Source organism: Coregonus lavaretus, assembly GCF_964263955.1.
Source record: "Coregonus lavaretus genome assembly, contig: HAP1_SCAFFOLD_581, whole genome shotgun sequence".
NCBI lineage: Eukaryota > Metazoa > Chordata > Actinopteri > Salmoniformes > Salmonidae > Coregonus > Coregonus lavaretus.
In genome coordinates this window covers 305198-320000 of record NW_028156328.1, presented here as the reverse complement: position 1 = coordinate 320000, position 14803 = coordinate 305198, and the positions used below count along the sequence as shown (strand labels likewise).

General features: G+C 44.7%; 1 protein-coding gene across 1 annotated transcript in view; it reads left to right on the top strand.

Annotated features, from left to right (window-relative positions):
- The window catches only part of LOC311126458 (phospholipid-transporting ATPase IH-like), a gene marked incomplete at its 5' end in the record, with an annotated part of 55144 nt that overhangs the window by 519 nt on the left and 39822 nt on the right, over positions 1-14803 (top strand). Inside the window, 12 exons of the mRNA XM_084200466.1 lie at positions 1-50; positions 236-316; positions 640-747; positions 2504-2632; positions 3703-3806; positions 3898-3948; positions 4042-4106; positions 4303-4384; positions 4699-4849; positions 5074-5271; positions 6595-6768; positions 6859-7025. The exon at positions 1-50 is cut by the window's left edge and continues 40 nt beyond it. Of these exons, the coding sequence (XP_084056592.1) occupies positions 1-50; positions 236-316; positions 640-747; positions 2504-2632; positions 3703-3806; positions 3898-3948; positions 4042-4106; positions 4303-4384; positions 4699-4849; positions 5074-5271; positions 6595-6768; positions 6859-7025 (1360 nt within the window). The remainder of the gene's footprint in view (positions 51-235; positions 317-639; positions 748-2503; positions 2633-3702; positions 3807-3897; positions 3949-4041; positions 4107-4302; positions 4385-4698; positions 4850-5073; positions 5272-6594; positions 6769-6858; positions 7026-14803) is intronic.

Below are 14803 nucleotides of genomic sequence, written 5' to 3'. Positions count from 1 at the left end.
AGTTCAGAAGAATCGCCAACTTCTACTTTCTGCTCATATTCCTGGTCCAGGTGAGAATATGCCATCTCTCTGAACCCCAGGGCTATTTTATCATACATTATCAGTTAAACACGTAGGCTATGTGAAGTGAATTTGAGTTAATTGTTTGGCGTCCATCTCTGTACAATGGAGAACCTGAATGAATGATAATCAGCTGGTTCTCTTCCTCTTTCCTCTTTTTCGCTCTCCTCCTCAGCTCATTATAGACACGCCCACCAGCCCTGTCACCAGTGGACTGCCTCTCTTCTTTGTCATCACCGTCACCGCCATTAAACAGGTAGGAGACACGCACAGACACACACACATCCTCTGGTCATTGGTGTTGGTAAATCTAGGGAAGCCTTCCTCCACTGTGTTCCGGTAGTGACAGCAGATGTGATGATAGCAGTGATGCATGAACCACACGAAGCCCAGGCCTTATACAAGCATTAGTCTAAAACAGGACATGTTGTGTAGAGGCCCTGCAAACGGGTCACCATGCTGACGGAACATACCACTAATTAGATACCACCGAAGACCATGTATGACCGTATCTCTCTCTCGCTCTCTCTCTCTCTTCCTCACTCTCCTCTCCTCCCTTCCTCCCCTTCTCTCCTCCAGGGTTATGAAGACTGGCTGAGACACAAGGCAGACTGCAGTACAAATGAGTGTCCTGTGGATGTGGTGCAGCAGGGGACGGTGGTGAGGACGCAGAGCTCCAAGCTACGGGTATGACTACCCTATTAATGGGCCTTCTACTCTCCAGTCTACTACACATTATTATGAAGCCTTTGGGCCTCACTGGCTGGTGTTTCTCTATTCTATGTATGGTCAGACAGAGCCTTTAGCTGTAATAGCTATAGTATGTGAGTATAATGGCTAGTATGAGAGCTCATCCCTCTTCTATTTTATTCATATTCATGTAACAAAATGGACTGATTATTTTGTACATTGAATAATACCCATAGTTATATAACCTTTGAACATTTATATCATAGCCACGGCTATCATCTTTGATCATATTGAAATTAAATCCATTCCTGAGACCTTTAAGGCTGGTCTCCATTGGAACGTGCGTGCGTTTGTCTGCGATGCCATAGCTAGCGTCCCAGAGAAGATTAACATTACCCAACAGTACCATCCCAAACATTCCTGTTGTGATTACTCTGGTCCCGTACAGGGAAAAGGATTTGCCTTTCCAGACAGATTAAATATCAACCTGTGATGTCAGACTGGACTAGGATCAGAACAATGGTGTTACCATAGAATTAGAATTTAATAGGATTTCTATGAGTGTTACTGTGAGACACATTGCAGTGTCATAGCCACACAGCAGATAACAGAGACCGAGCGGAGACAGGGACTATGTCTCATTTAAAGCAGAACTCTGTAATCTCCGGCAGGTCCATGTACTGTAATATCTATAGTTGTATTTGAGTGTGCGTCGGCATGTGTTGCCATGCCGTCCACTGAAACGTGACCTGACTATGAAAGACATTCGTCATCCACACACACATACATGCACATTCTACCGAAGTTCCTCACCCATGGTCCCCCGACTCCCCCCACAGATCAAACAGAGTGGATTATGGGGGAAATAAGGAAGAGGAATAGTAAAGAATATAGTAGTAATCGCTATAGCGCGTGTATGTGTAGTACGGTCACCATGGAGATGGGATTTATAGGCAGTTAAGATGCTCCACTTGCATAATCCCACCGTTACGCAACAACTCAGTCCCCAGGAATAAGGAGTGGAATATGAAAGTGTTTGCAAGGCATGTGTGTTTCCTGTAGGATAACTGCTACTCATGTGTAATTATTTCTGGATCTGCAGCAGTATGGTGGCTCACCAGATCCAAAACACCTCTGTTTGTTTACAATGGCATGGGGGTTTATAAAGGAAAAATTTAAATGACATCCCATCCCCCAAATAGTGCAAACATTTTGACCACCAGAGCCACCAGGTATGGGTCTGGTCAAAAGCAGTGCACTGTATGAGGAATTTGGTAGTCCCAGGGGTGTAGGCACCCATTCAGATTGAGCAAAAACATTTATTAAAAGTGTTCCAAATGGGACATTTTTTGTATTTTTACCTAAACATGCAAACACCATCAGATAGAATTCATAGCAAGCAGTGCACTGAGTTAGTCAGATTTGATTAAATATAACAGAACAGATTAACTGGAATGACATTCACTCTCACGGAAGGGGTTGCCAAAAATAACTAACTAAACCACGAAGAAGTATATTTTTCTCTGCTCATTTGTCTCTTTGCCCCATGGCAAAATGTGTAAAATTGCAGGAAGTTAGCTGCTTCCCAAAAAAAGCCCACCCACCAACACATTTCTGGCTACACCACTGGGTAGTCCACTCCACTTCGATCAGGTCAATAGTAGTGCACAAGGGAATAGGGTGTGATTTAGGACCCAGCCTGTATTTCTTGAGTCTAAACTGATGATCGTTGTTGATGTGGTTGACCTGTCAGGTTGGGGATGTTGTCATGGTGAGGGAGGACGAGACGTTCCCCTGTGACCTCATCCTCCTCTCGTCCAGCCGCGATGACGGAACCTGCTATGTCACCACCACCAGTCTGGATGGAGAGTCCAGCCACAAGGTATACACACACACTCTCTCTCTCACACACACACACTCACACCGTTACACACACGCTAGGGTTGCACAATATTGGAAATAACTGACATTGCGATATTTTGTTTTTCTGCGATATGAAAAAATACAGGATGTCTTCACCAGATGACTTGAAAAGCTCTATTTGAGAATAATTAATTATTCTAGAATGATTGGGGTGATTTTGTAGGGAACTGCATCTTCATGGAAAATTAAAATTAAAAAATGAGAAAAATAGTTGCGTGATGGCATTACATACCGCTTGTCAAGCGACCGGATCATGTTTTTAAAACCCTCTTTGGTAACCGTGTTAATTGGTACCATGTCTTTGGCGACGTGAAATGTTATTGAATCTGTGATTTCTCTCTGCCGTTTGGAACCTTTCTCGTATGGTGTAATACTGGCAAAGGCATCCAAAATAGATTTTTGCTTTGGAGGGCATTGAGATGCTTTGCACTCGTCATAGGAAGATTTGTGGTGCCGCCTTAAATGATCGAACAAATTGGTCGTGTTGTGGCAACAATTGCAAGGCACTCTCGACAAAGTACCTGTTTTTGGTCAACATCATCCTGTCTGTAGCCGAAATATTTCCATATAATTGACGATGCATTTCTTTTTGCAACCAAATTCAAAATTTCTGTATTTTTTGCCTGTTCCTCGCTCATCATTTCGTCACGCGCAAGCAGAGCCTGCATGTCTACCACGTGCAGCAACGAACTCCGTGTTTAAAATAATAACAATAATAATAAACTGTGTATCCAATAACCCATAAATCAGAGTAAATTACGTTATATCAGACAGATATAATGCTAGTTTAACATTTTTTAAAACATATATTGTAGACTGATATATGTTTACCTTACTAAATCGCACGTTCTGCGATGTGACTATTGCGGATGCATACATCGCAATGTCGATGCTGAAATGATATAACATGCAGCCCTAACACACGCACGTACACTGCTGGGATCCACCCCTTAATTTTTCCAGCATGCTCTCTGATCAAACATGACTTCTCAGTGATTCATCTCTCTCCCTCCTACTATGCTGTGTCAGACCTACTATGCTGTACCAGACACCATGGCCTTTAAGACAGAGCAGGAGGTGGACTCTCTACATGCAACTATTGAATGTGAACAACCACAACCTGACCTCTACAAGTGAGTGACACACAATGTGTGACACACACAGAATCATTGAGTGACCTGTTCGTTTGTTGAAAATTGCAAACATTTTATTTTTCTCATTTAGATTTGTGGGGCGCATCAATATTTATAAGGAAAGAGAAGATCCCTTAGCCAGGTAAGACCAGCATCCCCCTCTCTCATTCTTAAACCATCTTTGAACAGGACATGTTTTTTATTTCTTTTGATCTTGTTCCTCTTCTCATGTTAGACCCCTGGGAGCTGAAAATCTTCTCCTCAGAGGAGCTACCCTGAAGAACACAGAACACATTTATGGTAACACACACACTGTTCTGTGTATAAAGTTATATCTATGGTTATATTTGAGTGTGAGTCGGCACATGTTGCCATAGCCATACCGTCCACCGAAACGTGTCCTGACTATGAAATACATTCTTCACACACACACACACACACACTGTTCTGTGTCTGTGTCTGTATTGATGGTAACCCCTGGTTGTTGTTCCCTCAGCTGTAGCCATCTACACAGGCATGGACACCAAGATGGCGCTTAACTACCAGTCCAAATCCCAGAAACGCTCAGCTGTGGAAAAGTAAGATCTGTTCCTATTCCTTCCCCTCTCTGTGTCTAATTGCTTTGGTGTGGGTATAACTACCTGTCTGTTGAAGTATAGCAGGAGTTAGCATAGTAGAAGGAATAGTAGACTCTCTGTTATTACATAAAGTCTGCATAATTCTATTTGATCTCGTTCAAGCGGGGTGTGTGTGTGTGCGTGTGTGAAACGCTCTATTGACAATCTGTTTGCATCCAGTTCTGTAGAACCAATCTGCATTTAGCTCATCTAAACTTCTCCTCTCTCCCTCCCCCTAACTCCCTCACTCTCTCCCTCCCTCTATCTCCCTCCAGGTCGATGAATGCATTCCTAATCGTGTATCTGTGTATCCTGATCAGTAAAGCGGTCATTAACACGGTTCTGAAGTATGCATGGCAGTGTTCACCTGATCGCGACGAACCCTGGTACAACCACAGGACCGAGATTGACAGAGGACGCCATGTGGTTAGTCCCCCAAACCACTACGCTACCCACAATGCACGCTGTCATGGCAAAATGATTCATCAGGTCACACCTGTTCAACGTTAACTGATTCTGATAAAGCCTCTTGTTCTCTGTCTCTAACCATCCTTTCGTTCTCTCCCTGCATCCTCCGTCTCTCTCTCCCTCCCTCTCAATCTCACTTCCCTGCCTCTCCCCCTCCCTCCATCCTCTCCTCTCTCTCTCAGGTGATCAGGGCGTTCACAGACTTCCTGGCCTTCATGGTGTTGTTTAACTACATCATCCCAGTCTCCATGTATGTTACCGTGGAGATGCAGAAGTTCCTGGGTTCTTACTTCATAGCCTGGGACAAGGATATGTATGATGAGGAGCTGGGGGAGGGGGCTCAGGTCAACACATCTGACCTCAACGAAGAACTGGGACAGGTACACACACTCACACATATCCTGAACATCTAGATATACTAGACTCACTCGTATGCACACACACACACACAAACACACACGCACAAACATATAGTGCACACACACACATTTATACTGCACGTATAGTTCACAAGCACACTCATATACGTATACGTATACTACACACACTCCAAAAACTGATCTCAGGGCACGTATCCATAAAGCATCTCAGAAAAGGTCCTAGGAATCCTTTTAAAACCAGTTTTTAAGACAAAAAAAAACCCTCCCAGCTCAGAGTAGGTTTTAGGATGATGGTAAGACACGAACTCTGAGCCAGGAGTAAAATCAACTCATAGAAGTTTATCTCAGTTGGTAATCACGACAGTTTGAGGTACCGCAAAGGAAAGATGGTGATGATCCTCATTGACATTGTTGCAAATGATGGGGAATAACCAATCACGAGGAGGCATCGCCAGCTGTGAACTCTGTAGCATGCTTAAGACAACGATGGTGAATGTGGCTGTACATCTTAATGTCGCAATGGTAAAACGTTTAATCTAATTTTGCCTGACATGATCACTTCTCTTAATTATCGCCTAATAAGCTTTTTTGAACCAATTCTGATGTTTGTTAAAAGTAGAATTTTGACAATATTACCAGTCGGCCTCAAACCACTTGCCGGTAATGTTGCATACAACGTTTGAAAGTACTGTCATATTCATCGAAGACAATCAAAGTTAGCATAAGCCCTAGATGCCTTCAATTACCTAATTTATAGGCATGCCTAATTTAGGCATATTTTTTAACAATGTGATATTGCGCTCCAAAGGGATAACTTGAAATAACATAATGTAGGTAATTCAATAATCAAAAGAAAAATATGTTTATTTATTAGCCTATTTGTTATAAGTATTTAGGCATATCATGTGAAATAGGTCTTATGTGAAATCATTGTCAAAGGCACAAGAGATACTGTTTCATGTAGGTCTCGATTATTTGTGGATTGATTCTTTAGAATTATCAAAACATTCTTTCAACAACTCCAAAGCAATTGCATGTGGTGCAGGAACCACTGACTCGCTGCATTTTTCGATTATTAAGACACCTGCTGGTAACTCTTAACTAGTTAGGACAGCTCATGAGGTCTCCTAAATATCTGTCGACTCGGTGTGACTATTATGACTAAAGAGGTTTCATGCAAAGCTTTTATTTTTACCCGTAAGAGTAGGAGTAAAATGTCTCTATTCTGAGCACTTATGACCAATCTTCTACTCTGAGACGCTTTGTGGATACGGGCCCAGGTCAGCATCTAGAGATAACTTCTGCTTCTGTCTGTGTGTGCAGGTAGAGTATGTGTTTACTGATAAGACCGGGACGTTGACAGAGAACAACATGGAGTTTATAGAATGCTGTGTGGACGGACATGTCTATATCCCCCATGCCATCTGTAATGGACAGATCCTCAGTGCTGCTTCCAGCATAGACATGATCGACTCTTCACCTGGAGGATACCGCAGGGTAAGACAGAGAGAGAGAGTGTGTGTGTAACAGTGTGTAACAGTGTGTAACAGTGTGTAACAGTGTGTCTGTGTTCCTGTGTGTCTCCAGGAGCATGAGGAGCTGTTCTTCCGGGCTCTGTGTCTGTGCCACACGGTGCAGGTGAAGGAGGAGGAGACAGTGGATAGCATCAAGAGAGGGATCCACCAGGGAAAACCCACCTCCTTCTACATATCATCCTCTCCTGATGAGGTGGCTCTGGTGGAGGGCATGAAGAGGTAACAGACACACCAGTGGCGGTCGGTGCCGTTTAAGATGAGGGAGGATGATTATTTATTTTTTATGAGCATGGCCTTATTTCTATGACAGCGTATTGGATGACTGTCATTCATATTCCATTCACCCAGCTCAATGTAACATCGGTAGGTTTAGGCTACTAGATGATACTCGAATTTTCCCTATACCCATCATGAGGTTGCTACAACCTAGCCTACGAAGGAAAGTTTGCAACGTAGGGCCACAGGTCGAGAGAATTTTGAGTGCATCTAGCTGATCTAGGGTGTAATCATTAGTCCAACAGTTGCAAATGAGAGTTTCTATTGGACAAATTCAGGTATGTTTATCCCCACTTCTTTCAGTTTGCTTCCGTTTAAGAAAAAAAATTCTACAGAATCGGCGGAATGAATACACCCCTGATCACACGCAAACAGTTAACTTTCATAGCAGCCACATACAAACAGCATGATCACTTTTCTTGTTGAACAGTATATATAATTCCTTCTTGCAACTATCTACGCGCTCTCCTCCTCTCACCTTTTACCTTCGCTTTCCTCTCACCTTTTCTCTTCACAACACATCAGCAGTCTGTGACCAGGCAAAAAAACATTACAAGCCAAACCTTCATATCATGACCGCTAACTGCTACACATAGCCTACATCGTTGTCACGTCATAGTTCTAGTAGTTCTAGTTCACTAACACGTTAGTAAACCTGCTACAATCATGCAGTACAGTGTATAGTCAGAAAGCAGTTTAGCAATAAATCAAATCAAATTGTCTTTGTCACATGCGCTGAATACAACAGATGTAGACCTCACCGTGAAATGCTTATTTACAAGCCCTTAACCAACAATGCAATTTAAGAAAGAATACCAACAAAAAAACATTAAATAACACAATAATAAGAAATGAAAGTAACATATAATTAAAGAGCAACAGTAAAATAACAATAGCGAGGCTATAAACGGGGAGTACCGGTACGAGTAAATGTGCGGGGGCACGGGTTAGTCGAGGTAATTGAGGTAATATGTACATGTAGGTAGAGTTATTAAAGTGACTATGAATAAATAATAAACAGAGAGTAGCAGCAGTGTAGAAGAGGGGGGGACACACACACAATGCAAAAAGTCTGGGTAGCTATTTGATTAGATGTTCAGGAGTCTTATGGCTTGGGGGTAGAAGCTGTTTAGAAGCCTTTTGGACCTAGACTTGGCGCTCCGGTACCGCTTGCCGTGCGGTAACAGAGAGAACAGTCTATGACTAGGGTGGCTGGAGTCTTTGACAATTTTGAGAGCCTTCCTCTGACACCGCCTGTTATAGAGGTCCTGGATGGCAGGAAGCTTGACACCAGTGATGCACTGGGCCGTACGCACTACCCTTTGTAATGCCTTGCGGTCGAAGGACGAGCAGTTGCATACCAGGCAGTGATGCAACCAGTCAGGATGCTCTCGATGGTGCAGCTGTAGAAGCTTTTTAAGGATCTGAGGACCCATGCCAAATATTTTCAGTCTCCTTAGGGGGAATAGGTTTTGTTGTGCCCTCTTCACAACTGTCTTGGTGTGCTTGGACCATGTTCGTTTGTTGGTGATGTGGACACCAAGGAACTTGACGCTCTCAACCTGCTCCACTACAGCCCTGTTGATGAGAATGGGGGCATGCTCTGTCCTCTTCTTTTTCCTGTAGTCCACAATCATCGCCTTTGTCTTGATCACGTTGAGGGAGAGGTTGTTGTCCTGGCCCCACACGGCCAGGTCTCTGACCTACTCCCTATAGGTTGTCTTGTCGGTGATCAGGCCTACCGCTGTTGTCATCGGCAAACTTAATGATGGTGTTGGAGTCGTGCCTGGCCATGCAGTCAACAGGGAGTACAGGAGGGGACTGAGCACGCACCCCTGAGGGGCCCCCGTGTTGAGGATCAGTGTGGCGGATGTGTTGTTACCTACCCTTACCACCTGGGGGCGGTCCGTCAGGAAGTCCAGGATCCAGTTGCAGAGGGATGTTTTTAGTCCCAGGGTCCTTAGCTTAGTGATGAGCTTTGAGGGTACTATGGTGTTGAACGCTGAGCTGTAGTCAATGAATAGCATTCTCACATAGGTGTTCCTTTTGTCCAGGTGTGAAAGGGCAGTGTGGAGCGCAAAAGAGATTGCATCATCTGTGGATCTGTTGGGGCGGTATGCAAATTGGAGTGGGTCTAGGGCAGGGGTGTCAAACTCATTTTAGCTCAGGGGCCACATGGAGGAAAATCTATTCCCAAGTGGGCCGGACCGGAAAAATCATGGTATATATAACTTAAAAACAACAACTTCAGATTGTTTTCTTTGTTTTAATACGATCAACATACAACATAAAGCTGGAGCCTGAGGACAGTGTGTCCAAAATAGTACAAGCACAACATCACTATTAATCATAAAACACGTCAAGTTTATTTGAAAATTCTAAAGAAAAAGAACACACAAACACACAATGCCTCAGTGATTAACAGAACTGTTTCACAGATCACAGAACTATATCAGGGTGTCATTTCTCAGGCAGAAATGTAGATAAAAATAATGAAATCCTGTTCCCCAAACAAGTGCAAGAACCACAGAGTCAAGAATAGGTTAAATATACAAATAAAATAAAATCAATTAAAAACAATAGCACATCAACATAAAAACATATAAACATAAATCTGAAAGCGTTGCTCAAACTCCCGTAACAGTCCCGTTATTTTATCTTTGAACCGCTTCATGTCTGCCACATGTTGGGTCGCGCACACATTTTTCAGACAGGGGAAGTGAGCTGCATCACCACCGGCAAGTTGCGTCTCCCACAATGACAGCTTCAACTTGAAAGAACGTATGCTGTCATAATACTGCGTGACAACTTTGTTGCGCCCTTGCAGCTGTTTGTTCAAGTTATTCAGGTGCTCTGTAACATCCACCATAAATGCAAGGTCCTGCATCCATTCTGCGGAATGAAATTCTAACACTGGTTTGCCCTTTTCTTCCATGAACTGTTCAATTTCTTCTCGTAAATCAAAGAAACGCCTCAGCACAGCACCTCGGCTTAACCATCTTACCTCAGTGTGGTATGGCAGGCCATAGATGTGGTCTTTCTCTCTGAGAAGGCTGTCAAACTGACGGTGATTCAGGCTTCTGGATCGGATGAAATAAACAGTTTGGATGACCACCTTCATGACGTTATCCATCTTTAATGACTTGCAACACAAAGCCTCCTGGTGCAAAATACAGTGAAAAGTCAAAAAATCACGTCCTCCATTTGCAGATTGAACTTTCTCTCTGAACTTTGTCACAACGCCTGCTTTTTTCCCGATCATTGAGGGCGCACCATCTGTAGCCAGGCTGACAGCGTGGGACCAGTCCACTCCAACCCTGTCCAGCGCGCCGACGAGTGCGGTAAAAATATCAGCTGCTGTCGTTGTATCTGTCATCGGCACCAACTCCACGAACTCCTCGGTGACGGTCAATGTGTCATCAACTCCGCGGATGAAAATGGCCAGTTGTGCAACATCTGTAATGTCCGTGCTTTCATCAATTGCAACCGAAAACGCAATAAATGACTTTACTTTTTGCTTCAACTGGCTGTCCAAATCTACTGAAAGATCGGAAATCCTGTCTGCAACTGTGTTTCTTGTCAGGCTGATATTTGCAAAAGCCTGCCGCTTTTCAGGGCACACAATCTCCGCTGCCTTCATCATGCATGTTTTTACAAATTCACCCTCACTAAATGGTTTTGAAGCCACTGTGATTTCATTAGCAATGAGGTAGCTAGCTTTCACTGCAGTGTCACTGATGTCTCGGCTGTGAGTAAACACAGACTGCTGTTTCTTCAGACCCGCCAACAGTTCATTCACCTTCTCTCATCTCCGCTGTCCTTGAAAGTTGTCATATTTGTCGGCATGAAGACTCACATAGTGGCGACGAAGGTTATATTCTTTCAGCACTGCAACATGCTCTGAACACACCAAACATACAGCTTTCCCATTCAATTCAGTGAATAAATAGGATGACCATTTTTCTTTGAACACTCTGCACTCTGCGTCCACTTTTCTCTTTTTTGACAGAGACATATTGGGGCAATGAGGGTGCCAAAGCACATAATGTTAAAAGTAGAAGCCGTAATAAATATCGCGGGCAAAACAAAGTAGCTCATTGGCTGCACGTGCTTGACCTACTTGCTCTGCCCCAGTATAAACAGTTTGCTTGCTTAACACAATTGCTATTGCGCCATCCAGTGGACGCAATTGGAACAGCAGTTTATTTTATTGAAAAATTGCAGCGAATTTTTATACTTTACAAAATTATTATATATTTTTTTTTTTTTATCATCTCACGGGCCGGATTAAACCCGTTTGCGGGCCTGATCCGGCCCGCGGGCCGGACGTTTGACACCCCTGGTCTAGGGTTTCTGGGATAATGGTGTTGTGAGCCATGACCAGCCTTTCAAAGCACTTCATGGCTACAGATGTGAGTGCTACGGGTCGGTAATCATTTAGGCAGGTTACCTTAGTGTTCTTGGGCACAGGGACTATGGTGGTCTGCTTGAACCATATTGGTATTACAGACTCAGACAGGGAGAGGTTGAAAATGTAAGTGAAGACACTAGACAGTTGGTCAGCGCATGCTCGGAGTACACGTCCTGGTAATCCGTCTGGCCCTGTGGCCTTGTGAATGTTGACCTGCTTAAAGGTCTTACTCACATCGGCTACGGAGAGCATGATCACACAGTCGTCCGGAACAGCTGATGCTCTCATGCATGTTTCAGTGTTACTTGCCTCGAAGCGAGTATAGAAGTAATTTAGCTCGTCTGGTAGGCTCGTGTCACTGGGCAGCTCGCGGCTGTGCTACCCTTTGTAGTCTGTAATAGTTTGCAAGCCCTGCCACATCCGACGAGCGTCGGAGCCGGTGTAGTACGATTCGATCTTAGTCCTGTATTGACGCTTTGCCTGTTTGATGGTTCATAGGAGGGTATAGCGGGATTTCTTATAAGCTTCTGGGTTAGAGTCCCGCTCCTTGAAAGCGGCAGCTCTACCCTTTAGCTCATGTAACCCTTTTGCGGATGTTGCCTGTAATCCATGGTTTCTGGTTGGGCTATGTACGTACAGTCACTGTGGGGACGACATCATTGATGCACTTATTGATGAAGCCAGTGACTGATGTGGTGTACTCCTCAATGCCATCGGAAGAATCCCGGAACATATTCCAGTCTGTGCTAGCAAAACAGTCCTGTAGCTTAGCATCTGCTACATCTGACCACTTCTTATATTGACCGAGTCACTGGTGCTTCCTGCTTTTAGTTTTTGCTTGTAAGCAGGTATCAGGAGGATAGAATTATGGTCAGATTTGCCAAATGGAGGGTGAGGGAGAGCTTTGTACGTGTCTCTGTGTGTGGAGTAAAGGTGGTCTAGAGTTTTTTTTCCCTCTGGTTGCACATTTAACATGCTGGTAGAAATGAGGTAAAGCAAATTTAAGTTTCCCTGCATTAAAGTCCCCGGCCACTAGGAGCGCCGCCTCTGGATGAGCGTTTTCCTGTTTGCTTGTGGCCGTATACAGTTCATTGAGTGCAGTCTTAGTTCCAGTATTGGATTGTGGTGGTAAATAGACAGCTATGAAGAATATAGATGAAAACTCTCTTGGTAGATAGTGTGGTCTACATCTTATGAGATACTCTACCACAGGCGAGCAAAACCTCGAGACTTCCTTAGATATTGTGCACCAGCTGTTGTTTACATTTACATTTTACATTTTAGTCATTTAGCAGACGCTCTTATCCAGAGCGACTTACAGTTAGTGAATACATTATTTTTTTTATTTTTTTTTATTTTTTTTATACTGGCCCCCTATGGGAATCGAACCCACAACCCTGGCGTTGCAAACGCCATGCTCTATCAACTGAGCTACATCCCTGCCGGCCATTCCCTCCCCTACCCTGGACGACACTGGGCCAATTGTGCGCCGCCCATGAGTCTCCCGGTCGCGGCCGGCTGCGACAGAGCCTGGATTCGAACCAGGATCTCTAGTGGCACAGTAAGCTCTGCGATGCAGTGCCTTAGACCACCGCTCAAAAAAATAAAGGGAACACTAAAAGAACACATCCTAGATCTGAATGAATGAAATAATCTTATTCAATACTTTTTTCTTTACATAGTTGAATGTGCTGACAACAAAATCACACAAAAATGATCAATGGAAATCAAATGTATCAACCCATGGAGGTCTAGATTTGGAGTCAACCTCAAAATTAAAGTGGAAAACCACACTACAGGCTGATCCAACTTTGATGTAATGTCCTTAAAACAAGTCAAAATGAGGCTCAGTAGTGTGTGTGGCCTCCACGTGCCTGTATGACCTCCCTACAACGCCTGGGCATGCTCCTGATGAGGTGGCGGATGGTCTCCTGAGGGATCTCCTCCCAGACCTGGACTAAATCATCCGCCAACTCCTGGACAGTCTGTGGTGCAACGTGGCGTTGGTGGATGGAGCGAGACATGATGTCCCAGATGTGCTCAATTGGATTCAGGTCTGGGGAACGGATGGGCCAGTCCATAGCATCAATGCCTTCCTCTTGCAGGAACTGCTGACACACTCCAGCCACATGAGGTCTAGCATTGTCTTGCATTAGGAGGAACCAAGGGCCAACCGCACCAGCATATGGTCTCACAAGGGGTCTGAGGATCTCATCTCGGTACCAGTCAGGCTACCTCTGGCGAGCACATGGAGGGCTGTGCGGCCCCCCAAAGAAATGCCACCCCACACCATTACTGACCCACCGCCAAACCGGTCATGCTGGAGGATGTTGCAGGCAGCAGAACGTTCTCCACGGCGTCTCCAGACTCTGTCACGTCTGTCACGTGCTCAGTGTGAACCTGCTTTCATCTGTGAAGAGCACAGGGCGCCAGTGGCGAATTTGCCAATCTTGGTGTTCTCTGGCAAATGCCAAACGTCCTGCACGGTGTTGGGCTGTAAGCACAACCCCCACCTGTGGACGTCGGGCCCTCATACCACCCTCATGGAGTCTGTTTCTGACCGTTTGAGCAGACACATGCACATTTGTGGCCTGCTGGAGGTCATTTTGCAGGGCTCTGGCAGTGCTCCTCCTGCTCCTCCTTGCACAAAGGCGGAGGTAGCAGTCCTGCTGCTGGGTTGTTGCCCTCCTACGGCCTCCTCCACGTCTCCTGATGTACTGGCCTGTCTCCTGGTAGCGCCTCCATGCTCTGGACACTACGCTGACAGACACAGCAATCCTTCTTGCCACAGCTCGCATTGATGTGCCATCCTGGATGAGCTGCACTACCTGAGCTTTTGTGTGGGTTGTAGACTCCGTCTCATGCTACCACTAGAGTGAAAGCACCACCAGCATTCAAAAGTGACCAAAACATCAGCCAGGAAGCATAGGAACTGAGAAGTGGTCTGTGGTCACCACCTGCAAAACCAGTCCTTTATTGGGGGTGTCTTGCTAATTGCCTATAATTTCCAACTGTTGTCTATTCCATTTGCACAACAGCATGTGAAATGTATTGTCAATCAGTGTTGCTTCCTAAGTGGACAGTTTGATTTCACAGAAGTGTGATTGACTTGGAGTTACATTGTGTTGTTTAAGTGTTCCCTTTATTTTTTTGAGCAGTGTACATAGACAGCCACCCCTTGTCTTACCAGAGGCTGCTGTTCTATCCTGCCGATACAGTGTATAACCCACCAGCTGCATGTTATTCATGTCGTCGTTCAGCCACGACTCGGTGAAACAAAATATATTACAGTTTTTAATGTCCCGTTGGT